At 38.6% G+C, this 27,907-nt stretch overlaps 1 protein-coding gene across 2 annotated transcripts in view; it reads right to left on the bottom strand.

Moving 5' to 3' along the window:
• zfpm1 (zinc finger protein, FOG family member 1) overlaps positions 1-27,907 on the bottom strand; it is a 212,446-nt gene that overhangs the window by 55,982 nt on the left and 128,557 nt on the right. For both annotated transcript variants that reach the window (XM_059993028.1, XM_059993029.1), the window contains exon 4: positions 741-877. In XM_059993028.1, the coding sequence (XP_059849011.1) occupies positions 741-877 (137 nt within the window). The remainder of the gene's footprint in view (positions 1-740; positions 878-27,907) is intronic.

The following is a 27,907-nucleotide window of genomic DNA, read 5'->3' as shown; positions in this document are numbered from 1 at the left end:
CCTTGTTTTAAAAAAAGCTTAGAAAGCTAATAATAATAATTAAAAAATACACATATCACCTGAAGAAAACGAGTCAAAGCTGATGCTAAAATTTCAGGAAAGGATGTGATTGTTGCATGGCTGCAAAATCTGCAGCTTTATTTATTTGAATGAAAATCTCACTATGTGCTACCTTATAAGCTCAACCTTAGAAAACAAACCTTTCACCGCGAGCATGATTTCTGTACCCTTCAACTGCAAATAAGTGCCAAATCGTGAACAATTAAATGCTGTGAAGCAGACAATTGGAACAAAGTTGTAAGCATTACAATTAATTCAATAAAAATTTAAACCACAACATAATCCATCTTAAGTACAATGAAAATCCTAACACTTTGAGCACCTTCTTTTAATTGAGAAACAAACCCAAGTGCAACACCAACAATATGTTGACCATTGTGCTCACATATATCCACTGTTTTGTGAAACAGCTTACGAATCATACTTACATCTAGAATAGTCATTGCAAATCACGTTATGGAGAAAGTTTTGTGAGCTCTCTAAAAATTGAGCATCTCCATCAGTTGCTTGACACACTCAACTCATGGAGATACAAGCAATTTTTTCTTAACCTGATTTGCAATAATCATACTACATACAGTATAAATCAAAGCTCATGCATTTGGAATTACCAGGTTGCCAGATAAGCACATCAGCTTTATTCAGAAAGGAACACAAAATATAAAAAAAAAATATCCTACCGTCTTGTCACTTTCTGGAGTATTTTTCTTACTGCTGTTCATCGACCCCTCATATGGACCCCACGATAATCCTTTTGCCAGGTTATGACACGCGCGCACTTGCACTTCACTTTCGAGGTGATGTAGTTCCAAAGACTCTGATGAAATGAAATTTAAATAGATTTATTTTAATGTGTCTCATTTATTAAATGCAATCTACAAAAAGTGTTCCTTCAAAGCAACTCAAAATTGAAAGAAGGTTGAAAGGTACTTTTTAATAGTTCTCTGCACCGCTTAAAAACAGCCTGCAACAAAACACTATTTTTGTGCTACCACAAGCAGAGGCAGCATTTTAAGTCTCTCTCCACACTCTACCATAATCTGATAATAATGAATGGGAATGGGTCATGTACTGCAAGTATCATACTGCCATCGTTGTTTATTTTTTTAAAAAAACATTATTAGAATTTACTACAAGATTTTGCAGTGTACAGAAGTTTTGTTTGCTGTTGTCTCCTGCACAGAAAACAGATTGTTCAACTTTTGTTCATTGAATTCACTACAGAGACAGGGCTTTGCTCTATGCCAGTTTTGTCTGTTCTATATAAAAGAGAATATTTAGCATTAGCCAATAACATTTGCACAAGTTACAGAACCATTATGGCACAGAAGGAAGTTATTTAGTTCGCAACACACAAGAGATTCTGCAGATGTTGGAAACCCAGAGTAGTATGCACAAATTCAGAAACTCAGCAGGTCAGGATCAAAGTATAGTTCATGAAGTTTAAGCCAGCTTAAACATAGAGCAGGCTTGTTGATCCCATTTCTCTGCTTTATCCCCAAAGCCCAGCAAGTTTAGTTTGTCATGCCCATCTTATTTTCTTCCAAAATCATTGATAATCTCCACATCCAACACCATCACAGTCAGCAGTTCTAGATCATTACCATTCACTGCACAGAAATGCTCTTCTGCACTGTGTCACTCCCCTAAATCATGACAGCAGATCTGCTTTTACTACTTTAGTTTAACATCAACCCACCCAGTCCTCTCCCACTCACCACCCCTCTTCAATGTTTTCTGTTTCAAGGAGAACCAATCCAGCCTTTCCAACCAAACCATGGATAAAATCTTTCAACACGGGAACCCTTTGGGCAAATCTCCTTGGGAACACCTCAAAGATCTTCCTGGCATTCCTAAATGGTGCCAACCTGAAATGTGATATAACCAGATCTTCATAAAGATTTAGCGTAACTTTCTTGCTTTTCCTTGTAATACCAAAATTACAATATCAAAGATGCTATACACACTGACAACTAATATGTCCTGCCACTTTTAAAGACATAATTCATATTAACACCCGAGACCTTTTGTTACTGTTCCCTCAAGAGGATTGTTTTATCGTTTATGACGGCTCGCTCAATTCTTTCTTCCAAAATGCATCTTTTCCATAATCTCTGTATTAAATGCTACCTGACTGCCATTCTGCTGGCCTATGCCATGTTGTAAATCAACTGTTATCTTCCTCAAAGTCAGTCAAAACTTTGATAGTATACTTTGACATTTTACATCTGATTCTAAAATTCACCTTATTTATATATGAAAAAGCAGTGGACTGAGCAATAATTCTTGGAATTATACTGACCATCCTCCTTCAGTCCACAAGATATTTTCAACTTCTGATTAAGGTCTTTGACCTAAAATGCGAACGGTTTCGCTTTTTACCGATGTCACCTGATTGCTGCCTTTTTCTGGCTTTGGTTGAGATTTCCAGCATCTGCAGTATTTTTGATTTACATTTCCCACAGCTTACGACTTTGTGGTTAAGCCATTTTTTAAAAATTGAAATGAATTGACTTTATTACTTACAACCTTCATATACATGAGTAAAAATCTTTACTTTGTGTCTCCGTCTAAATGTGCAATGTGCAATTTATAGTTATTTCTAATAAATAGTGTGTACAACAGGATAGTCAATATAACATAGAAATACAGTTGTGTCAGCATGAGTTAATCAATCTGATGGTCTGGTGGAAGAAGCTGTCCTGGAGCCTGTTGATCCAGGCTTTTATGCTACGGCACTGTTTCCTGGATGGTAGCAGCTGGAGTAGATTGTGGTTGGGGTGACTTGGGCCCCCAATGATCCTTCGGGCCTTTTTTATGCACCTGTCTTTGTAAATGTCCTGAATAGTGGGCAGTTCACATCTACTGATGCACTGGGCTGTCCGTACCGCTCTCTGCAGAATCCTGTGATTAAGCGAGGTACAGTTTCCATACCAGGCAGTGATGCAGCCGGTCAGGATGCCCTCAGTTGTGCCCCTGTAAAATGTTCTTAGGGTTTGGGGGCCCACACCAAACTTCTTCATCCGTCTGAGGTGAAAGAGGTGCTGTTGTGCCTTTTTCACCACACAGCCAGTGTACAGACCACGTGAGGTCCTCGGTGCCAAGGAACTTAAAGCTGTTCCCTCTCTCAACCCCAGATCCATTGATGTCAGTAGGGGTTAGCCTGTCTCCACTCCTCCTGTAGTTTACAACCAGCTCCTTTGTTTTTGTGTCAGAGTGATGACTTCTTCTCTGTAGGCTGCCTCATTACTATTTGAGATTCGGCCATTCAGTGTGGTGTCGTCAGCAAATTTAGTTAGCAGATCGGAGCCTTGGATGGCGACTCAGTCATGGGTAAACAGAGAGTAAAAGAGGGGGCTTAGGACACTGCCCTGAGGGACACCTGTATTGAGGGTCAGATCAAAGCTTACACAGAATCCCCTCTTTCATGAACATACATTTTTTTTTTGGTAATAATTCTCAAGTAAAGAATGAAAAGGGATGAGAGTTTTATAATGAAACTTCTCTTCTGACTATTCAAATATTTATAATGTTTGCATTGTTTGGGTTGTTTTCTGAACAGCTCTGATTATTTTACAGAAATCACCAGGTTTTACTGAATTTAACAATTGCTTCAATAGTATTTCTATTATAGCATTTGCTTTCATTTCACTCTTAAAATAGACAACTGAAGCAACTAAGAAAAATTGTTAAAGACTTCATGTTTAGTTTATTGTCAGTCACTTGGGTACTTAGGTTACCCATTTCTCACAGGGTGTGATTGGGAAAATGGTTCTGTTGTGAGACCAGCAGTCAGAGGTCTGGGCCACTGACCCCCGAGAAATCAGTTTTTTCATTGTCACATTGAAGCATATGACTCGGAGAGGCAGCAATTACATTTCAGAGGCCAGTTGCAGGTATGATTGGGAAGATTGAAACTCACTTGAATAACATTTGAAAATGTGATCCCCATAAACAGGATAGTCTTTACAATGCAGAACTTTACTAGGGCCTGACTTCAAGGTGGAGACAACTTCAGAAGCAGCTGCCACGTAAGGGAAATAACTTTTCCAGTTTTATCTGCCATAAAATTTCTAGATGGTATTTCTGCAAAATTTACCACCCATTTCCCTTTAAAAATATAACCACTCCCTTTACAGCATTACATTTAATTCAAATGTGGAATTCTTCCCAGTTGAAACACTGGCTGAATAACAGCCAGATTTATACTGATGAAAACAAATAGCCATCATGCCAGAGAAATGCAATGAATCAAGAATCATTAGTCATCTCTAATCTGGTGCTTCAAAATATAAGTTTTAGGTTTTAAAGAATACCTCCCAATATTCTGTTCCAGTTTAAATCTGAGGCAATTATTTTAGCACAAGCCCTGTTAGAATTTGAATACGAAACAGGTGGGTCATAATGTCAGGGCTTTACGTTTGCCAACACGGCCGTGTTTCTGCTTTTCCCTCTGGCACAAAACCACTACTTTTCAATGCTTCACAAACTATACCCAACACAAATGAGAGGACAAAACAGTGCAAGATCACTAACGCCCTCAATTGGATGCAGGAACCTTACCACAAATGAACTCTAATCCATCAGCGGGAATGGGTAAGGACTTTACCAACACACTGTGAACAGCTATTTATTTTCAGTTACTTGGTCCAGCAGTATACATAGCTTGCTCTACCTTAAGTATTTTAGTCATTCTTTAAATAGCCCTTGCCTTTTGCTCCACTCCTGCTCTCAGACCTCAACCTTATATCTGATCCACTCCTCAATCTACACTACTTTGGAAAATGAGTCAGCAGTTTTTTTAAACCAAATATTTTTTAAACTCACTGAAATGAAAGGAATGCTGTACTGACATAACGCTATTGCTACGGGGAACAAAAATAACTTGCGGCAGTTCATTACTTCACTGGAACAGCAGCCACATGTTTCATTTTAGCCTTAAGTGCCTAAATGATAAACAGTGGAGACTGCATCAACCTGCAAACCAACTATTAGAAACAACGTGCTAGGAATTGCAGGGACCCATTTTAATTTTAAGAGACATGATTAACTCTTTCTAAAGAGCTCCACTAAGCAACATACCCTTGAACTGATCACAACATCTCCTCCCATGCTGCACCTAGTCCTGTCCTTAGTTCATCACTCATTCCAGGTCAGGATACTATGGTGCAGAGATAAGAATGTTTGTTCGACATGCTCCATGTCAAAACACTAATCTATCTTCCATATATCAAACCCCACCAGAGCAAAATGCTCTGTTAAAGATAAACAAGCCTTCCTGGCCAACAGAGAATGGCTCTCCAGCTACTGCAATGACACTTTAACCACTTTCCCCAACTGAGTTGTCAAACTGTTTTATGACCACTTGTGTGTCTTTGTTCTAAGAAAGCAAACAGGATAACTGTGATAAACAAATGAGATTTTCTAACGTGATCTCAAAATATTTTCACTGGCATTAATACAAAACTGAGCTAACAGTATTTCTTTACAATGAAACAACTCTCCATATTGTGCTTTAGCTACAAATGTCGATTGTCACGTTAACAAAAATTAGCATTTGTTAACCAGTTTGATCAGTGTGCCGACCACCATTTTGGTCACAGATTTGCTGCTTCCAAATCAGTAGCACTCAGGACCCAAATACATCAGCTTGGCACAAGAATAGGCCAGTTCTGTGTGCTGCAGTGTTGATAAACAGGCATGTACAGGGTCTACAGCTTCCTTTGTACTGCTGCTTGCATTAAAAAATAAACAGAGGCAGAATTAAAATGGAGGATATCCTTTAATGAAAGCCATAATCTTCTATCAGTAGTGTCATTGTATCAAAATCATAACTCATATTTCACTCAGTTCTTAAATGTACACTGTCATGTGATAATATATAATGCTGCTTCACCTTTAGAAATAAAGTCAAACAAAACATTAACTATAAAACTTGCATCACCAAGCTGTGAATTCCACCAGCTGCAAACTCACTTAATCTCTTAACCATTTGGTTCATTGATCTCTTCTCCACAAGCTAAACTTGACTTTCCTGAGGTATCGACTCCAGGCACTGCTAAATCCAGTGGATGGCTTCCTCAAACAGGCCTCATGGACATCTAGCTTCCGTTTAACAATCACTGCTTCAACCTAACTGCCTGTCCAAATATTATCTTCTGAACTTTCGGCCATCCTGGATGTCATCTACTTGCACTAAACTGCCCACAAAAATTTTATGCAGAGACTTGTATCCCTTTACAACTATTCATTGTACCTAAAATAGTACATTAAGCAATACCATTAACTCAACACATTTTTCCTGTCTCAACAGAAAATGGTTGTAGGAATTTATGATGCACAATTTGGTTTACAAAAGACCGACCGTAATATTGATTAAAAAATGCATTTTAAATATGTTGACACTTTCTTCTACCAGGGTGTGTAACAGAAATCATTTAGCCCTTGTGTTCCCACCAGCTTACTATCTTATTCTACATTTGTATATGGTATTCCACCCATGCTGTTCCATAACAGTGCTCCATTTGCTGAGCCATCTGGGAATGATCATGGGCAGTATGGTAGTATAATGGTCAGCACAACGCTTTATGGTACAGGTGCAGGTCCATTTCCTGTTGCTACCTGTAAGGAATTTATACCTTCTCCCCATGACTGTGTGGGTTTCCTCCCATAGTCCAAAGACCTATCAGTTGGTAGGTTAATTGGTCATTATAAATTGTCCTGTGATTAGGCTAGAGTTAAATGCTGGGGATTGTTGGGTGGCATGGCTTGAAGGGCCTATTCTATGCTGTTTATCAAAAAAATAAATAATAAATAACATCTTTACTGACTGTTACCTTCCTCAGGAAATATTACCCTTGTGACACATTCCCTACCCTGTGACAATTGTAACACGAATGGGCATTTTAAGGCTGGGTGACTCTTGTAAAATCTCTGGAAATTCCTCCTGTCTTTTGTACTTGCAGTATGTGGCATACTAGTTTTCTTCTCAATCAACACAGCAGCTGTGTGAAGTGGCCGTAAGGATGTACGATCACACTCTGCTTACAGTCTCTCAACTTGTTCCCTGCTTTTACCCTGAGTGAAAAAGATTGTGTTCCTGAGTGTTACCTCCAAATTGATGCCTGTTTTGTCCAAATCCTTCCATTTGTCAGTCAGCACACAAAGCAATCCCCCATTACCCAATCTAAGGTGGTTGAAAAATTCATCTTTTTATTATTTTGCCCTTTTTTTTAGCCCAGCTACATGTATAACAACTCTTTTATCTGGTTTGTGGTTGCATGTGCCAGACTTGCAGCTGTAAAGAAAATCTCTAAGGTGTTACATAAAAATGTGTCTTTCAGTGTTTTTACCATATCCTCATACAAGATCTGTAATTGGTATGTCATTAGACTCACAAACATCCCACATCTCTCTGGACCTACCTCCAGCATCTATACTGCCTTTTCTCTGTTCTGGTCCTCCCTCAGGACTTATGATCTCCTTTTATCTCAAGAACATTTCCATTTGTTCCACAGACAAAGCAGGTGACCAAGTCACATATTCCCTGTCCCATCTAACACATCCATTACCAGCGCCTAATATGGGAAGTCAAAACTAATTTACTCAGTGACTACTCTTTTTTCAAATTTGAAGGGACCAAACATGGCTTGCATTATTCTTGCAAAGATAACAAGGCAACTACTGCATACATTTTACATATTTTTGAAGAAAACAGCCATAACATACATTTCAGGTCAATTAATCAACTAAAAGCTAATAATGCCTGCCAATTTTAGGAAATGAAGATCAGTTTATCAGAGTAAATGAATGACAGAATGATTCAGATTACATGCAAATACAATGTGACACAAAACAATTAAAAAAGAATAAAAGCTTTGTGTTGACATTAAAGATCTTGCATTTCACATTTAATATACAGTCATCTACTGTAAGGATGACATCTCTCATCTCATCCTTATAATTTGTAGAAATTATATGAGGAACTTCAGCATCCACTAATAGCTAGGCGGTTGTACATTTTGCTTGCAAAACAATGGATCTTATTCTGATAGTATACGTTAAAGGTACATTTCCTATCAGAGGGGAAAGAAGAAAGTTTGAAGATTCAATAAGAATGTGCTGGAGTCTCTCTCCCTTTGCTACATTTGCTTTCTATATAACCTGATAGGATGTTTTATGAAGTGCTGAAGAAAAAACAACACGAGAATGGTAACTATACAAATTGTGACATGTAAGACCTTTGGTCTCTGTAAGATTTGCAAAGGCAATGTCACCCCATTTTATATGTGAAGATCTGAGGAAGTAGATGAGATTAATTTTTTTCCCAAGAAAACTGTTGATTCTCTTTACTAGAAAACACTGCAGAATTGTCTGATCTTGGGTGATTGGCTGAATTTCTACTTTGTTTTTAAAATGATTGCCATGTTTAAAAGATTAAAAAAAAGTGAATGGGTAGAAATTTTCAAACAATTACCTGAAAATAGAAATAGATTTTTTAAAGTTCACATAAACCATACATGTCTCAAAGTACTCCTGTGAAAGGATTTTCAACTGGGTTATTTTCTGCAGAGAGGAATTAAAAAATGAGTGGAAATGTGAAACCAGAACTAGGGATATAATTGAACTTTATGTCATGCACTGAGTTTTAAAAGATATGTTAACAGGGTCATGGAATTGCTGAAGGCAGCAAGAAGTCAACTGAAGTACAGATTTAAGAGAGAGATTGTGAGCAAAGGCACTGTGCTACCAGAGACATAATACTTATACAAAATGTAATTTTAATCCCAATCAATGTATTTTCCAGCATGTTATTTACTAATGATTTATTGTTTTATTTTAAAAACTTTTAATAATGAGCTTAACTGACATACATATGAACACACACAGACTGAAACATGACAATTAACAAACGAGATAATATAAACTTAATCTAACTTTACAACTGGATGTTTTGCAATATTGTTTTTGTAATATTCTTAAGTTGTGAAATTGTGACTCGTATTCCTTAGAGGCAAAGCAACGAAGCCATAGAAAATTAGGTTTAGTGTACACAAGAGGTCATCAGTAATGACACTATTTTATTGGTCCATATGATGAAATCTCCCTGATTACATCCATAGTGCGTTTGTAACTCCCAGAGTGGCATTATTACTACACAGCCCAACAGGGAAAGCGACTGTTCAGAATATAAATAATTTGTGGCAGGATGCACCAAGTTCCTTATTTACTGTAGTGCTAATTCACTTGCAAACCAGTGCAATTGCATCCATCTCAGTAATAAATGCAACATTTGAAACAGCAATGCAACTGAGCATTTGGGCAAAGGTATTTGGTAAATTATGGCAGCAAAGCAGCTTCTGTCTGAGTATCTTAGCAGTTTGACAAATTATCATTGTGCAAATCCACCATGTCTTTCGAACGATCAGCAGCATTTCTTTCAATGCTTTCTTTACCTGAATATATATAATATTTTTGAAATATATAAACATAAGAGATTCTGCCAATGCTGGAAATCCAGATCATCACACACAAAATGAAGAGGAACTCAGCAAATCAGGTAGCATCTACAGAGGGGAATAAACAGCATGTTTCAGGCTGAGGCCCTTTATCAGGACTGGATGGATATCAGGAAGCGCTTCTTTCAAATTCTTATTAGATGCCAAGCCATGGCATCCAAGCATGTTTTGGGGTCAAAAGTAAAATTACACCAATACACAGTTCCTAATTTCATGATCCAATAGAGAGAATTTCAACAAATACTGGCCTCCACACCAGATAAGGTAAGTGTGCTTTCAAAATGTGACCATTGTTTTAAAAATTGAGGGCAGTGAACAGTACTTCTCCCAAATCCAATACAACACACAACAACAGGAATGCAACTATGTATTCCACCATTTTATGATGCAAGAGGATTCAAACTATCAGGACAACCATCTAGTTAACAAGGTAAAAAGTTCTTAAGCTACCTGTTCTGATGGAAAAGTAAGGCAAATGTTACAAACATAAATCTCAGCTTAATGAAAGCAGTTTGGTGGAAATGCAATGTTAATACAAACATTCAGATTAAGATCATAAAGTAGCCTTGCAGTTGTTTTATCTTAATTCTTCTAATTCAGTCCATAGGTTTGCTTGTCCAAGGAATGTCAATTTCTGACAATTATACATGTCAGCCTAACCTCTTATTTCTAATGGGAATGACACTTTCGAATGGCTGTAAAACAGACCAACATAACTTTGGGAAAAACTAACTACTGCAGTTGGTTGGCAAAGATTTCCAGAGCTGGGAAACTTTTATTTTGTTTCTAGACTTACGAAAGATACTACACACACACCAATGTAACATGGCAAATTGTCCAGCATTGTTCCCCAATATCACCAGGAAGACTGGTGGGGGGGCGGGGGGGGGGGCGCGGTGGTCAAAATGCCATTATTTCCGTTAGACAAGAAAACTAAGCCTCAGCTTTTGTTGCATCTGCCAAATTTCATCAAGAGTGTTTCAAAGAAACTCTGCAACCAATCAGGTACTGTTGAAGTGTGTAATTATAATGCAAAAAAAAACAGAATCCAAAATGAGTCTGAATTGATACAAAGTTATATTTTAGCAATACAGATGGAAAACTTTGTGTAGATAACTCCCTTGCACTTCCTTAAAATAATGCCTCAGAGACACTTAGAGTTACTTGGGTGATCCATTGGGACTAATATCTAATACCTCATTTGAAAGATGTAAATTCATTATGCCACATTGATAACACTTTACTTGAGTGCAAGCTCAGATGTGTGTTCTGGACCGAGACTTTTAACTTGTAAACATCTGACTCACGGCAAGTGCATAATCAAACAAGTCTTGCTTAACTTCTTTCCCCTGAGAGCCAACTATATGTGTTACCAGATTTGTGTTTGTTACAAATATTAGACAAATACTAAACTTTCAATTATCTTTATAAAAAGTAAGTCTGGGATTTAATCACAGACACTTCCTAGTTCCTGAAAGTTAAATCAAGATTTGCAGTTTTACAGAGTACATTATGTAAAATTTTAAGAATTTTGGAAATAAAATGTTGATAAATAAGATTCCTTTATTAAACTCAAAAGATTTTAAAAAGTTGCGAATTAAAAGGTGTGAAATTATGTTTAAGGAGAAAATGGGAAAAACTCGTATTTTCAACATGCATTAAAACAGTGTACCTCTCCAATTACAGCATGTATTGATTAAGTTGAAAAATCATAAAATGCAAATTGGTATTAACATTAACATCAGAATGCACCACACAAGTCTACCAATTTCATTCATTACTCAGTTTCCCATTATTATCTGTTCATAGTCAATATGCTAAAACTAATAAACAAAACTGCTTAAAGAAAATGATGTATTAAACATAACATTCGGAAAATTTCCTTTTGGGTAGCTTCAATATCATTAGAGACAGAGACTTTTAGGTAATCCTGGAAGGCTGACTGCTTTCATGCCACCTATTATACAATCATCTCTGCAAGCCAGCACTACAGTTTGAACACTGGCCTAAACTGAAAGGTCTCTTGTCAGATTTGGAAAATTGTTTAAGCATCTCCAATCAATCATAAGTTCAACCACCCATCCCTTAATTTCCAAATTTCTACAATTGGTCAAACCCAGACTGCCCTTTCAAAGTGATTATTTTATTTTATAAACTTTATTTTCCTGCTTCAAAAATCAAAAGCTCAGGTCAGCCTGTCAGATAAGCCTTCACATTTTGCTGTAGGATAGAAATTATGATGCTTTTAAAGGTGCTATCATGTGGTCTAAAATTAATTCTATGTAACTTTCTCGTTGAATGTTTCGGCAATTACCTTCTTTGGTAATACACGCTGAAAGTCAGCATGTTCCTGGCCTTTCCTAGTCAACACCCATGTTGTTTCAGAGGTCATGAGTTGTCAGAGTCCAAAAGGAAAATAGTAGACACCATAAAGGTTTAATTGAGGTGTACAGTTCATGAAAGAATATTCCAAGAAAAGGACTCGAGAAGGAAGCATTTGACACCAACAAGAGCAAGAATTAATATTATTAGAATTCATAAACTAGCTATCCGAGAAAACTCAAGGATCAAAGCTACTAAGAGCATGAACCAACCAAGGAAAAATAAGACTATGGGATTTTGCAAATGGCTATCAAACTAAATCAGTAAATTAAATAATTATCTAAAAAATAAATATTTTCTAACTACTGCTGTTCAACATGGATGCCCGGCAAGCAACAGCTCTTCACCTTTCACTGTTTCCTTGCCTTGCTTTTCTCTAGAAGTGAAACTCAATGATCTATTAGAGACTAATAGTTCAAATGATCTTTCATTATCAGCTGTAACAAAGTCCATACTCCTGCCTATCCTGGTATCTATAGCAAGGCTGCTTTGTTTGCTGCAGTATCCACGTTAATGCAATTTGATTATCTTATCTTCGCATCAGCTTGAGTTTCTAAATTTGATTGGACTTAGCATGATCACATGACCTTAAATTTATCAGAATAATTCCTATCTACAGGATCATTAACCAAATTCTGTGAGGTATCCAGGCTGTTTGCTTTTGATAAAGATACAGAAAATAACAGTTGCTGTCAGCACCATTTATCTAACAAATGGATTTCTTTTGTTCCTACACAAGTTCAGCTCTCTACAACAAAAATATTTCAGATAAGTTCACTCAAAATCATTTTAAGGTACTTACATGAAGAAAGATCCAGGGAGAAGATTAAATGGGGCATAGTGATCTCAGGGTCAGGCTAGATAGCACTTAATATGGGTCATGCCTTTTACAAGGGAAACAACTAAAAAAAAATTACCATTTCAGTAAATTTGTCCATGTGTCTCATGAAGCATTGTCACCTTCAGTCATTCTAAATAATATATTTACTTTCATATCTTGCTCTATATGCCTGTGATAGAGATCAGAACTATAGTAATTATTCATTATTGTTTCTCAATTGGAAACCATTATTGCAATGGAGGGTGTGACAATGTCTCCAGGATAGTACAGAGGGAAAGAAAGTTAAGGTTTAAGTCACTATTGTTGTACAAAGATTTCAGGAGGAAGTGTATTTAGAATTTGGTGACTCACTGTAATACATCATGTGGTCAAATGTCTTGTTGACATTCCCCATCTAACTCTCAAATAAGCTACTTTCACATCATCAATATGACAGAAAGCTTTTTAAATCAAAGGCATCAAACCACAGGTGAAAGGCAGAAAGGATTTAAAAAATATGAATACATAAATGTCTTAAATTGTTATTGATTTATGAAGGCGATCAGCATTTAGTGGTCCGTTTCTTGACGGATTCAGTCTACTACCCACATTCCCTGATCACCAGCTCTCAGCTGGAAAAGGCAGAGAGCTGATCTCACTGACGCCTGTCTGCTGCAGGCAGGATTCATGGCCTCAGTGATGATTAAGACTCAGTTAGTACAGTCTAGAGCTTCCAACAAAAAACATCCTTGCTGGGCTTGGATAGAAAACAAAAGCTAGGTGGTGGGCTCATCTTTTGTCTAATCAAGAATTTTTACAGTTTAATTAAACATTGCTAGCATTAGGGTGACATGTAAAACTATAAAAATCTTGTTACTAAAATGCAAAATTAAAAATAATTTAAAATATTAAAGGAAAGCAAAATAAATAATAATTAGTTTTGCCTCCACTTCCTAATCTGCAAACCTAGAATTTGCATGGAAATCAATGGGGTCGCACTCAGTTCGAAGATAAAGAGGCAACTTTTCCAGCATGGTGCTGGGGAACACTGGTAAAACTGAGCTTCCAATTGGTCTGTACGTGGAGACCAGCCATGGCACTCAGAGGCAGTTGAGGCACTGTCCATCACTCGGTAAGTTTCAGTCTAGAGTGTTGAACAGCACAATGTGAAGAACCCCGGGACTAACTGAAGCTTAAACAGATGGACAACAGTTGCGATAGGACGTGCAGATTCCAACCAGAAGAATTTCCCCTATTATCGATTTCCACACACTGTACAGCTGAGTTATACTGATGTTTCAGTTTATCTACAAAACAAATCATTGCACTTCACAATAATTCAGAGCTTGCAAAGCACTTGTGATACTTTGAAGAGACAACATAGCACGCTAGACAGCTGTAAAAGAGCCATTAATCAGATAGGTTCCAGGCTTTATCCTGGCTGTACTGATATTACCTTTGAAGGGATATAGACAGCACCACAGAAGAGTATGCCCTTGGTAAGGCAGTGGTCAGCCTCATGATACTCAGGCAAACCTCTTTCACAAATAATAATTTTCTTGAGCACTTGACAGAACTCAGCACTGTAGCTGAGAGTCATGGGCCTAGCAGGTGGATTGCATAACTGCATAAAGGGCTGCAATTTCAAGGAAAAAAAATCATTCAAAAAGAAAAATCTGTGGATACTGCAAACTCTTTGAAACCTATGATTTAATTTCAATGGTCTCCAATACCCCTATATTTATTTATTCATTCAGAGATACCGTGTAGAATAGGCCCCTCCTGCTCAATGAACTACAATGGTCAGAAACACCAGGCTAGTCAAAGGTCAGAATCAGAATCACTGGCATCTGTCCTGAAATTTGTTACCTGCAGCAGTTCAATGCAATACATAATATAGAAGGAAAGAATATAAATGTAAATAAGCAAATTACATTATTATGTAATTAATAATCTCGTAATTATTAATTACGAGATTAAAAATCATGCAAATACAGAAATAGTATATATTAAGGAAGAGAGGTAGTGTTCACAGGTTTAATGTCCATGGCAGAGGGGAAGAAGCTGTTCCTGAATTGTTGAGTGTGTGCCTTCAGGCTTCTGTATCTCCTACCTGATGGTAATAATGAGAAAAAGGGGTGCTGAGGTCCTTAATAATGGACACTGCCTTTCTGAAACACTGTTGCTTGAAGATGTTCTCAGTACTTTGTAGGTTAGTATCCAAGATGGAGCTAATTTACAATGAACAATTAACTTACTAACTGGTAGGTCTTTGGACTGTGGGAAGAAACCCATGCTGAAATGGGAAGATCGTACAAACTCCTTGCAGATGGCGCCTGAATTTCAATTTCATATGAAGAAAGACTGGATCGACTAGGCTTATACTCACTGGAATTTAGAAGATTGAGGGGGGATCTTATTGAAACATATAAAATTCTAAAGGGATTGGACAGGCTAGATGCAGGAAGATTGTTTCAGATGTTGGGGAAGTCCAGAACGAGGGGTCACAGTTTAAGGATAAAGGGTGAGCCTTTTAGGACCGAGATGAGGAAAAACTTCTTCACACAGAGAGTGGTGAATCTGTGGAATTCTCTGCCACAGGAAACAGTTGAGGCCAGTTCATTGGCTATATTTAAGAGGAAGTTAGATATGGCCCTTGTGGCTAAAGGGATCAGGGGGTATGGAGAGAAAGCAGGTACAGGGTTCTGAGTTGGATGATCGGCCATGATCATACTGAATGGCAGTGCAGACTCGAAGGGCCAAATGGCCTACTCCTGCACCTATTTTCTATGTTTCTATGAATTGAACTCCAACGCCCTAAGATGTAACAGCGTCATGCTGTTATGCTACCCTACTGCCACATATCAATATACAATTTCAAACATGCACGACACTTCTAGCAGTCTGTTCCCACTTTCACACTGAATACCAAACCACTGCCTGAACAGCTCTTCATCTGGAGGTCAACCCTGAACATGGAAAGGAGGACCTTCGGAGAACAGCGACTCACCTGCTTGCATCTTCGCAAACAGCTCTATTTTTCCCTTTCAGGTTTCTTTTGAAGACCCTGACCTGGAGTCACCGCTGACTACGGTTCTTTGCGGGTATGGGACCCACTCTCGGGGTTTCACAACTGGCTGTTATCCGGCACGCCAAGGACTCGGCCGGAGATCCACTCGCCTGCAGAGGACTGGAGACAGGGGGAATCGGGGATTGGGTACGGGCAGGAGATCGCTGTGTCGTGGGAGATGGAAGATCGAAGACCCGAGATGTTAGGGCACAGAGCTCAGAAAAAGTGACGCAATGGACTTTTAACATTGTAAGCTAGCAAGCTGTTTTTCTGTCTCCCCTCTGGCTGTGAAACAGAGTCATCTCTTTCTCAGTGAGAGAGCCTGTGGTATGTTGAATGCCGGGTGAACAAGTAGTCTTTGGGGTAACTGCAAGTCTGTGTCTTTGCTGTTGCTTTGCTCGTGCTTGAGTGCTCGGTGGTGGCTGCTGATGCTTTTTTTTGACGGTGGGGGAGGGGAAGGGGTATTGTTGCTTGCCGCCACTTACACATGGGAGGGAGGAGAGCTGGGGGGTGTACTTTGGGGTTCTAACATTTAACTGTCATTCGTTCTTTGGGGGCAGTCCTCTGTTTTCATGGATGGTTGCCAAGAAAAAGCATTTCAGGATGTATATTGTATAAATTTCTCTGACATTAAATGTACCTTTGAGACCATTGTTCTGGCTTCAACCTTTGCAGCCTCGCACAAAGTCCTGCCCTGGCCCCTATCAAAGCCCTCCTATTGATCACAGACCCTTCACCCACAATCCCAGCTTCAAACCAGGCTTACGAGTTTCTGACTGGGCCCCGACCATGGCTATTCCCCACAATGCCCAAGTCCTTCCTGATCACTGCTCAACCCTCACTCACAGTTTACCAATCCCGAGCAGCCAAACCTTACTCCAACACCCCCACTGATCCCCAGCATCATCTTTCGCATTGGCAGTGGGCGTGAAGGAAATGCCTGTGATCGTACAAGGTCTGTTCAATGTAAGAATGTAGGAATTAGCCAGAGTAGATCACTCAGTCCCTTTCCTCCTCTTCCTGCCTTCATTGATCTGTCTTGAATACAGTCAGTGACTGAGCTCTGGAGCCTCTAGGCCAACTCCTTGCCCCGTGCTTTTTGACTTTCCAACAAAATGAATCATTTCTATCGTCCAGTATTTTAGGCCTAGTGCATAAATTAAAATTTGCTCTGTAGTCACATTAAAAAATGTCATTATGTCATTCAGTGGCCACTGAAAGTGCCTACATGGGCACCTAGGTGAATGCAGTCTGAGGAAGCAGTGACAAAACTGACAAGAAAATATTTTAAAAGGTCGCGAACTGAGAAGCAAAGCTTTCTAAAATTCAGCAATTTCATTTCATTCAAATTAGTTTCCACTATGCTTGTATGCCACTTTTACATTTATCACAAATAACCCCTGGTTTGATGCCAAGTTTTCACTAAAATATGATTTGATGCTTGATTAAAGATAGAAAGTTATTAAAATTCCAATACTATTTATTCTACAGTGTCGTAAGACAGATGTTAGAAACATGAATATCCACATGACAATCATGCACTCCTCGATCTGCTGCAGCTTAATGCTCCCAATATACATGGAAGGGCATTCCATTTGAATTTCCTCAATTTGCCTTTGTAGGGCAACTAACAATTCCCATGGCACTTCACAGCTTGACAGCAAATCACAAAAGGAGAAATAAGAGGTAACCAAAAGCATGGCACTAAGGGTTTATAAGATGATCTTAAAGTGGATCATGCAGATAAGAGTTGTGGAAAATCATCTCAACCTCAAAAAATATCTTTTTATGTCCGCACCTCTCCACATAAATTTTATCTCCCTGGTATCTGCTGTCGATACTTGCTTGACAACATCTTAAATTGAGAATGAATTTAGTCATGGTACCTTTCCTCGTAGGTCCTCATTATTTATATAAATTATACATATTGCTGCCTCAGATGCAACTTACAAATCACTCTGTTCAGCCCCAGTTTCACCATTGGTTTAATTCACCTTCCATGCATCGAGCATTCCTGTCAGTAAAGCTGTTTTATACTGTCATCCTGATCTGCATCAATGGTCTCACTTGCAGCTTCTTAAACGTGCATGGTCATTTAAAAGAATTGAAGCAGTTTATATACAGCACTGTTTGTACACATTGCTTGGCGGCAAATTATGTTGTGCACTTGGTGAACAAAACAATGGACAAAACAGCCGCCATTCAGATTTACTCCACTCCCCCTCAAACTCTACCACCACCATGCACCTGAAAAGGTTTTAAAACATGGTTCGTGACACGAAGTGGAAATTTTAAAATAGGAGGAAATCATGTATTTCGTATGTTTGCAGGTTACATTCTGAATTACACTTATATTTTTGTTTTGAAATGACTTCACAATGAGATTATAGGAATAACTTCGTGCATTTGAGTTCAAAGTTCAAATCTCATTCCAATTTTAGAGAGTTAGTTTGTGTACAAGTTGAAGGACGTGCTACAGAGATGTGCTGGAATTGTCTTCCCCCATGCTGCCCCCAATCAACACTTCTATATCTGCACGTATATCTGGAGGTTGCCGTTGGTGTTCATGATGGGCAAAGACCAGGCTCTAAACTGTGCAGTCCCCTAGTACCCAGGCACACCCGGTCATCAGGACATGGTACTACAGACATTCAGAACTAATCAGAGTTTAGATTTATGCACTGTATTATTAAAAAATACATTTTTTCAGTTTTACATTTTAATCATTTATAATAATTAAAGCTGGTGAAAACAAGGATTTATATAAACTTGTTAATGTCACTAATTCCAAAAATGACCTGAATCTAGTTTCTTCCAGATTGGTTAATACCCAATGAAATGCAGTTACTGAATTACATTTAGCTTTCGTGATTCTCAATGCAAATGCTGAGGAAGTACATGCTCCACTATTGGACTCCAGTAGGAATTAACTTCATAACACAGTGATATTGAGGTTGGCAATAAACTCTGTAAAAAGTTCAAGACTTCCACGTTCACGTAAGAGGCCTTCGCATTTGTTTCAGGTCATTACTCAGTCCCTCCCATATAAAAGCAGTGTTCTCCTGGGTCAGCAGGATGGTGGAACAGGTTACAGAAAAGCAGGAAGTGCTTTATATGCCTGATTGGAAAACTAATAGAGGTTTGATTAATTGGTCAATTATCCCACCAGTTCTTCCTGTGACCACAAAGAAAACTGGCATTGTTTGTACAGTGGATTCCAGTTAATTAGTCCACTGGTTTATAAAGGCAGCTGCCGATCTGGGATAACTCTTAAAGAACAAAAACTAATCAAGAAAATAGCAGGGTTTATTTGGGGCACCATACTACTTCATTGGGACAGGGGACTGATGCTGATCGGTTTCGAACTAGCATCAGTCATGCAACTTGTTCAGCCGTTAAGACGCTACGCCATGCTTAGTGCAAACAGTTTTTGAATAGCGCCAGTTGTGTGTGCTTGAGTTCAAACAGCTGCGATTTTTGTAACTGAAAGGTGGCAAGAAACAGGCGGCAAGACAATTCAGAATGATTTGCTCACTGTGACCTCAAGCATTCAGGCCTGGAAATGCCAGAAATGATTAGGAGTGAAAATGAAACAATTTCACTGCCTCAAAAAGTTAGGCACTATGAAGAGTTTGGAGGAACCAACGGTCATCTTGAATGTCACAATGAAAAATGAAGATTTGGAGGACGCAATCATTAAAAGCATCGTATGAAGGCAGTCCATCATTTGCACAAGATGTCTGAACTAATTTTATTTATTTACAGTCAGTCAAAAGACCACAGCAGCATGTTGGTTGTCCCCTGTATCCAATGATGACAGTGAAACCTATGTGGGAGAGTTTTTCCAAGTGGAGAAGCCACTGTACTGAGACAGTTCCACTCCCTTGACCCAGGTCCAGTCAAATGTTCCAGTAGTCGTCACAAACTGGGGTCTTCCTTGGTTGCACGGATAACCCTGACTACTTCTATGCCTTATCATGGTCTTTGGTGTCCATGAAGCATTGCAGAACTGACTTCTTGGTCACTGACTCTCACCGTTATTTATTTATTTGGAGATATAATTGGAGCCGCATTGCCCATCGATCCCCAACTTAACCCCAAGCCTAATCACTGAACAGTTTACAATGACCAATCAACATATGAACCAGTATGCCTTTGGACTGAGGGGGGAAACAGGAGCAGCTGGAGGAAACCCACAAACTCCACGGGGAGGACATAAAGACTCCTTGCTGAGGACACCGGGTTTGAACTCTGAACTCCGATACCCCAATCTGTAATAGCATTGCACTAACATCTACGCTACTGTGGTTGATCTCATTCTGCCAGTCTGTCAGAGCTGACTTAGCATGCTAGGAGAGGCCTGATCCTATTTCAATGCTGTATGAAGCCTAATGGTTACTCTCACCTGGTTTAATCTGCAGGTCGAAGCAGTACTGCAGTGGCATTGGTATTGTTGGATTTTTTTTCTGTACTCATTTAAATATAGAATTTGATACTCAGTTAAACGATAGTTTGTCTTATTTATACCTTTTTAAATTACTTCCATTAAATTTTGGCTTATTGGGTCACCAACTTAATTTGGCCAAAATTTACTGGTCCTGATGTATCCCATTTGACTGGAATTCACTGTATCTGAAACACTTCAATACAACATGATAATACAAAATTTAAAGTAAATGCAAATTTATCTGTTTACACTTAATCAAAAAGTCAATTTTAGTAATAAACATAAGGAACAGACAAAGAAGCAGAGGGATGTAACCACACTTTACTGATATGAGCTATATGTGGTCCCTCGTTCTTCCAGATAGCATCATAGCATCATTAACACACATAAAAGAACAGAGGAGCTCTTGGTTCAATGCTTGATTTGAAGGACATCTCCAGCAGTGCAGGACTCTCTCAATACTGCAATGGAATGTTTTGTGCACAAGTTCCCAGAGTGGAACTTGAACCCATAACCTAACTCAAAGGTCAACTTGATACAAAGAAAACAAAATGTCAAAGTTGTTTAAAATGCATCAGTCCTCTTTTGATAAAGTTCAAATTCTTTTTTAAAGCAACGCTCCAGAGATTTTCCCCCCCTCCCCACTCCCAGCCAGAGATACCAAATCACTGAAGTTTTAATCTGTCAATGATAACACACTCCAAGATACTCCTTCTTTTCCCAAATCATTCAAGAGCAAGATGTGCAAGGAAATGCTTGGATGCCAATCAAAGAGCTCAAAAATTAATATCAACTTTACACCAGTTAAATATTGCAAGCTGTAGAATGACAGGTAGGAATAACAACCTTTCCTGTCTATATTTGGAACTCCTTCCTATCAAAGACAAATCAGATGATGTTAAGTAAATGGAATGAAGGAGCAGGTCCTTTTTAAAGCCATCTTGTTGATTAATCTGTGCAAATTTGAACAATACCCATTAGCGAACAAAGATATCACAGCACTGAAAGCACAAACCTTCCAACCCTTTTAGAGCCTTAAAAGAAAAGTACAGCACCAACATTGACTTTGTAATGACTATAATTACCAGTCAGTTAGATTAACTATTAACAGAATATCAAACTCAAGAAGGAAAATTTACTTTTTGCAGGAAAAGAGATCACAAACATTTCACACATTGCTACACATGACAGGAAGCAGGTCATAATTCTGCAGAAAACAATGATTTACGTATTCTCAATTCATCAACCCTCCCTAATTGCTATATTCTCTGGTGAATTTAACTTAATGGGTGATTTTTTTTTCTCTAATTAAGAAAATAGTCTTTTTAAAAACATATTTGTTCCTTAACTTTCTCAGTCCCATGCCTCTTTCTGGATTTTCACACGACAACCTCCGCTACCCTAACAATTGAGGCCCTTCTCTTCCAGCCTCACATTCTTCCAAGCTATTTTACAACAGAGTCACTAAAGTTAATGCAAACTTTATCCCAAAATTCATGTATATTTTCAACCGTATATCCTTAGGGAGCAAATGCTAATTTCATCTTTCTTTTCCCTTTGCTAATGTTAACTGACCTTGATAGACATCAATGAGCACTTCCCTTCCTTTGCACTATTTGAAGAGCCCTACCTGGAATTAACCTATTTAGTACCTTGCTCCTCAACCATAACCTTATTAGATAGTGGCAGGCTTATCTGCAACATTGCTACAATGAGAAAATAGAACTATCATAAAATATCCTTTTCAGGACAGGTCTTTCATCTGCCATCCTCCATAAAATTAAATTCTTGAAAATTGCGATTAATTGCACTTTAACTTGCAGCAGGTTTTGTTCAGGCAACAGCTCATCTACATACAATTTCTTTACTTCTCACTATGAATCAGTGAGTTTTTTTTAAAAGACAGCAAGCTGGCAAGGGAACAAGTACAAGACTAAACAAACTGTTTATAATTCTACATTTCAGTACAAGGTTCAAATGTAAAATTATTTAAAAAAAAAATTTCTTTTCTACCCAAATGTTTTGATTAGCTTTTGAAATGTTTGCAACCAAAGAATTCGCCTTTCTTCCATTTCCCTCACTTAGAGCGGAAAAATGATTAATCATCGTTAAATCTTTCCTTTGTTATTTTCACTTGCAAGTTACAGTTCAACCAGTTGAGGAGCCAGAAATACAACTCAGAGTTAAAAGTACATAATCTATTTATGCCTTCTATTACAGACAATTACTTTTCAATCATATCAGCAAAAATCTAATCACAATCATCACCACCATGTAAAGAGTTCCTGATATTTTTTTGACTCCCCTGTTACTAATGAACCAGACTAGAGCAAGATGTACAGTACTGCTCAACAGATGATTGAGTTTGTAAACCACTGCAAATCATGGTCAATGCACAGGCATTTTTCTTGCATTGTGGAAAAATATCAGATGTTAAGACATCCTTATGCCAGTTATGACATAACGCAAGATTGTCTGGGGTCTTGAGATCACAAAAAAAACAGGAAATAGAAGATAAATGTTGCACGTCAAGGAAGGAAGAGATAGAATGACAATGGGAAAAAAGGAAAAGGAAGAAAAACATAACACAGGAGATGAATATACATTTATAAATAAACTAATTATATCCATTTTTCAATTCAATTTACAATTTAAGAAAATAGCTTTGAATCTATTTGAATAACCAAATAATTCCTCTGGATAAATACAATATAGTGGATGGCACAATAGGAAATATTTTTTTTTAATCATGCCTTTAACTGCTTATCTGCTCCAACAGGAAGCCAATTGATGGTCATTTAACATTAAAATTTATTGTATTTTTTCTCACATTATAAACTAAATAAAGGTTATACATGTCTATTCTCTGGACAATGATTCTTTTTCAAGTCATGATTCTGAACATTTTGAAACTCAAACAGGGAGCATTTCTTACGAAAGCATGCTGCATTTTAAAAATGATTATATAATACATTGGCAAGATTATCAGAAAACGTTGCCGTTAAAACTGAAGTACATTAGAGTTACAATTGTCTCAATATTATAATTAAAATTCAAATGCAAAATGAAATTTCCATTTCATTCTAAAATATGATGCCTCCTTACCATTCAAACTCAATTTTAATCTACCCAAAATGGCATTTGTTTTCTAAATCGCTGAGTGTATACTACTGTTAAAAGCATGTGGTGGTTGAAAATTTATACGTTCATTAATTTGTACAACTGAAAAAAATAAAATGGGTTATATATGTAGTATATATCTATGGTACTTTTTAAATGATAATTTAGCAAAGTGTCCACAAAATGAGTTAAAAAATCCTACAAAGTACATGCAATAGAGATGTAGAGGTTATTGAAAATTCTTACTTTTGAAATTAGCAGAACCTTTGTAAGGAAATCATGTACTAGGGTATGCTGCTATTTTGATCTCAAGCCAGCACAAAATGGAAGACTGTTTTCTTTGTGTCTTTGTCCCTGTCTGTCACACAATCTCTTAATGTAGAGAAAATTGAACCTATGTCCCTAGAACACATTAAACAACAGGAGCTTTATTCCCAACCCTTATCCACTGCTTCTCATCTCTAGCAGTTATCAAGTTTCAGACCCCGTCCCTCTCAGATTGAAACTAAAAATGACAGATCTATAATTTTTATTCTACGAATCTTTTCTTCCCCACCTTATCACCAGTTATGAATTCTAGATTGACCATTATATATAAATTTGAAGGGATCATCAAGTCTCACTGCAAGCATACATCCGTTGCTACCGTTGCTTAATATATGATCACTTGTCCCTAAAAATTCACCTGTTCATTCAGTGCTAGCTAGTGCAGCTTCATCTCACTGTTCCAATTACCACAATGCCCTAAAAAGATGGATCATTGCAGCAAGGACCACTCCTGACTCAAATGGCAGGTCACTTTGCTCTAGAGATCAAATGCACTAAATGAGCGTCATCTCCCTGAAGATAACAGTACCAAGGGCTTAGTTGAGATAACAGTCATCATCATGATTATGTTCTATGTCGTATGAGATGGGTGATCATGGCCAAGACCATGATTGTTCTTGGCAAATTTTTCTACAGAAGTGCTTTGCCATTGCCTTCTTCTGGGCAGTGTCTTTACAAGATGGGTAACCCCAGCTATTATCAATACTCTTCAGAGATTGTTGGCTTGGCTTCAGTGGTTGCATAACCAGGATTTGTGATATGCACCAGCTACTCATACAAACCTGCTCCAATGGCTTCACGTGACCCTGATCAGGAAGGGGGAGTGCTAAGCAGGTTCCACACCTTGCCCAAGGATGACCTACAGGCTAGTGGAGGGAAGGAGCACCTTACACCTCCTTTGGTAGAGGTGCATCTTCACCCCATCACAGTAAGCTACTGAAAATGTGCTTTCACTCTACACTTTAATATAATGCAATGCATTGCATAATTTGACCTATAGACAGGTCCAGCCATTATCTCACAAGATGAGTCATGTGAGAACTCAGCGACTAAGACACCAGGATCTGCAAGTGAAGACAATTTCAGGATGACCAAGATCTGCTGGAGAGGAGGAGGTACTCCATGTAAAGATGGGAGAAGCAGCCATTCAGTCCATAACTCCAATAGCAGGAGCTCCATGCCTGTCATTGAATGTCAAAGAGATCAGCGATGTAACTAGTGGTTGCTCCAATGACCCAGATTCAATCCTCGCATAATTTAGTACATCTCCATCAGATCTCGCTCAGCTTCCTCAATGCCAGAGAAAATAAATGCAACCTCTCCAGTCTTTCCTCATAACTAAAATGCTCCATTTCCCTCAACTAACTGGTGAATTACCTTTGCACCTCAGCCAGTATACTTCCTGTGCTCTTTATTTTATTCAGAAACAGCATGGCATAGGTCCAGCCCTTCGACCCATGCCAACCAGCAATCCTCCAACTTTAATCCTAGTCCAATTACAGAACAATTTATAATGACCAACTAACCTGCCAACCGGCACATCTTTGGACTGCGAGAGAAATCTAGAGCACCCAGAGGAAATCCACAGGGAGAAGATACAAGCTCCCGACAGGAAGCGGCGGAAAATGAAGCTGGGTCGCCTCTACTGTAAAGCTCCTTCAGCTGTGACCTAATCAATCTCATGAAATTTGGAAGAACTTTCTGGGATTTGCAGCTTTTCATATTTACAAAGCTATGGGCAATCACCAAATGGCCCACTTTGGAAAACACATACAATTAATTACACTGATGGATAGTTAGGATGAAACACAAACTGTAGGCCAACTCACCTGGGTATCTTACACCCTCTTCTCTGTTCAACAGATACAAATGGTCAAGACACATACACTTAAACCTTGTGATATTACTTGAAATCTCTAACAATGGTACAGCAATCTATTCAGCTCAGAATTAATTTAGTATTTTGACTGCCGCTCTCGGGTCACAGCCAAGGAAGACTCTGTGAAGAAATGACACTGCAGTGGTGCAACAATGTGCTTCAAGCAGATAAATCTGTTTCTGGGTTTCTGTGATTCTTCAAGCAACAAAGAGTTTTCCATGACAGACAGTTCTTGGACAGAAAGGCACGAGTCACGGCTTGACTTTCTGCTTGATATCGGACAGTTCAATCACTAAACTCAGATTATCCGCATTTCTAAAGGCATCTCAACTCACCGGCCACTAGCTCTGCTTGTGGGACTACACTTATAATGACATCACTCCATACAACTTCAAAGGCATCTCCATGTAACTTGCCAGTATCAGCCCTTAAATTGCCCACGTGTGTCCACCAGTATTATTAAAGTAAAACATTGTGCTGTAAAAGAGATTTAAAATAGCAGGCTGCTATTAGTAGTGTTGATTGTTCTCTCGGGTCGGAGCCCATAAGATAGCCCTGGATCGTTTCATGTGACTTCATGACACACCACCTCAGACTGACCCCATGCAACTTGGATCACTTACTTGTCAAAGCTATGCAAGGAATGGAAAAACATCACACAACAATGAGACTTTATACCTTTGCAGGCTGCATCTACTAAACAAGAATTTATCTTGTGCTCTGAGGTGACAGCTATGTAAAGGGTGTGATGTCTTGTGAAATCACGATGCATTTACCACGTTGATTGACAGTGTGGAAAATGTGGCCTCCTGGCATTTCCTATCAGTATCACCTGCAGACGGCCCTGAAGGAACTTTGCAGTCCTGTCACAAACAGTGCATTCCCCCTGCGGACATATAAGATTATTAAGGGATTGGACACACTGGAGGAAGGAAGCATGTTCCCGCTGATGGGTGAGTCCAGAACTAGAGGCCACAGTTTAAGAATAAGGGGTAGGCCATTTAGAACAGAGATGCGGAAAAATTTTTTCACCCAGAGAGTGGGAATGCTCTTCCCCAGAAGGCAGTGGAGGCCAAGTCTCTGGATGCATTCAAGAGAGAGTTAGATAGAGCTCTTATAGATAGCAGGGTCAAGGGATACGGGGAGAGGGCAGGAACGGGATACTGATTGTGTATGATCAACCATGACCACAGTGAATGGCAGTGCTGGCTAGAAGGGCCAAATGGCCTACTCCTGCATCTGCTGATAATTGTCTATTGGTTCACAATCCTCTCAAGGCAAGCCTTGGATCATGTTCCCTGCTCTCCGGAATCAATGATCTAACCTTAGTGAATGAAATCGCAGAGTCCAGCAATGGGGAGTGGATTGCTGATGTTGTGCCTTTAAGGGCTGGTTGATGAATTCTCAGTTGTGTGGCCAAGTGCCAGCAGCTACAACAAATTCAATTAGAGCTTGACAATGATGCCAGCTGTTTCTAAAACAATGTGATGTTACACAGGGGAGATCAACAATGCCAATATAAAATAGTTCCATTGAATTTCACAATCTCCTTAGATCTTTTTAAAATAGTGTTAAAGAGACATGGAACAATGTTTTAACACCAAAAAGCATTAATAAGCCTTGGTGTTTTTCAGTGTTTGGATCCAGATATATGAAGCACCAAGCTTAAATCATCCTTATTGGGTTTAGCCTTCATTTATTTAATTGCCAAAATAATACGGCTACGCTACACAAGGAAATTTAAGAGTTTTAGGACCTGGCATGACTTCAAAAGATTTGCACAACTGCACTTACCTCAGAGATCACATCTAATTACTTTTCTATTCATTTATAGAATACAGGACCTACTGATAAAGGCAACATTGCCCATCCCTAATGCTTCTCAGTAAGGTACAGGAAACTACATTCATGAATTTTAAATAGCCTTTTTGGTGAATATGTTCCCACTGTTGTTGTGTAGGGGGTTCATGACTTCAGAACCAGTGATGAAGAAGCAATTTGTTCCTATCAAACTTCTAGTGGCACACACAATGGAGGAACTCAGCAGGCCAGGCAGCATCTACAGAAAAGAGTAAACAGTTGACATTGAGGGCCAAGACCCTTCATCAAGACTGGCGCAAAGATGAGAAGTCAGAGGAAGAAAATGGGGGGGAGGGGGAGGAAGAGGAAGTACAAAGTAGTAGGTGATAGGTGAAATTGGTGGGGGGCTGAAGTAAAGAGCTGGGAAGTTGATTGGTGAAAAAGATAAAGGGCTGGAGAAGAGGGAATCTGATAGGAAAGGACA

The sequence above is a fragment of the Hypanus sabinus genome, chromosome 17 (genome assembly GCF_030144855.1).
Source record: "Hypanus sabinus isolate sHypSab1 chromosome 17, sHypSab1.hap1, whole genome shotgun sequence".
Lineage (NCBI taxonomy): Eukaryota > Metazoa > Chordata > Chondrichthyes > Myliobatiformes > Dasyatidae > Hypanus > Hypanus sabinus.
This window is presented reverse-complemented; position numbering and strand designations above follow the sequence as displayed.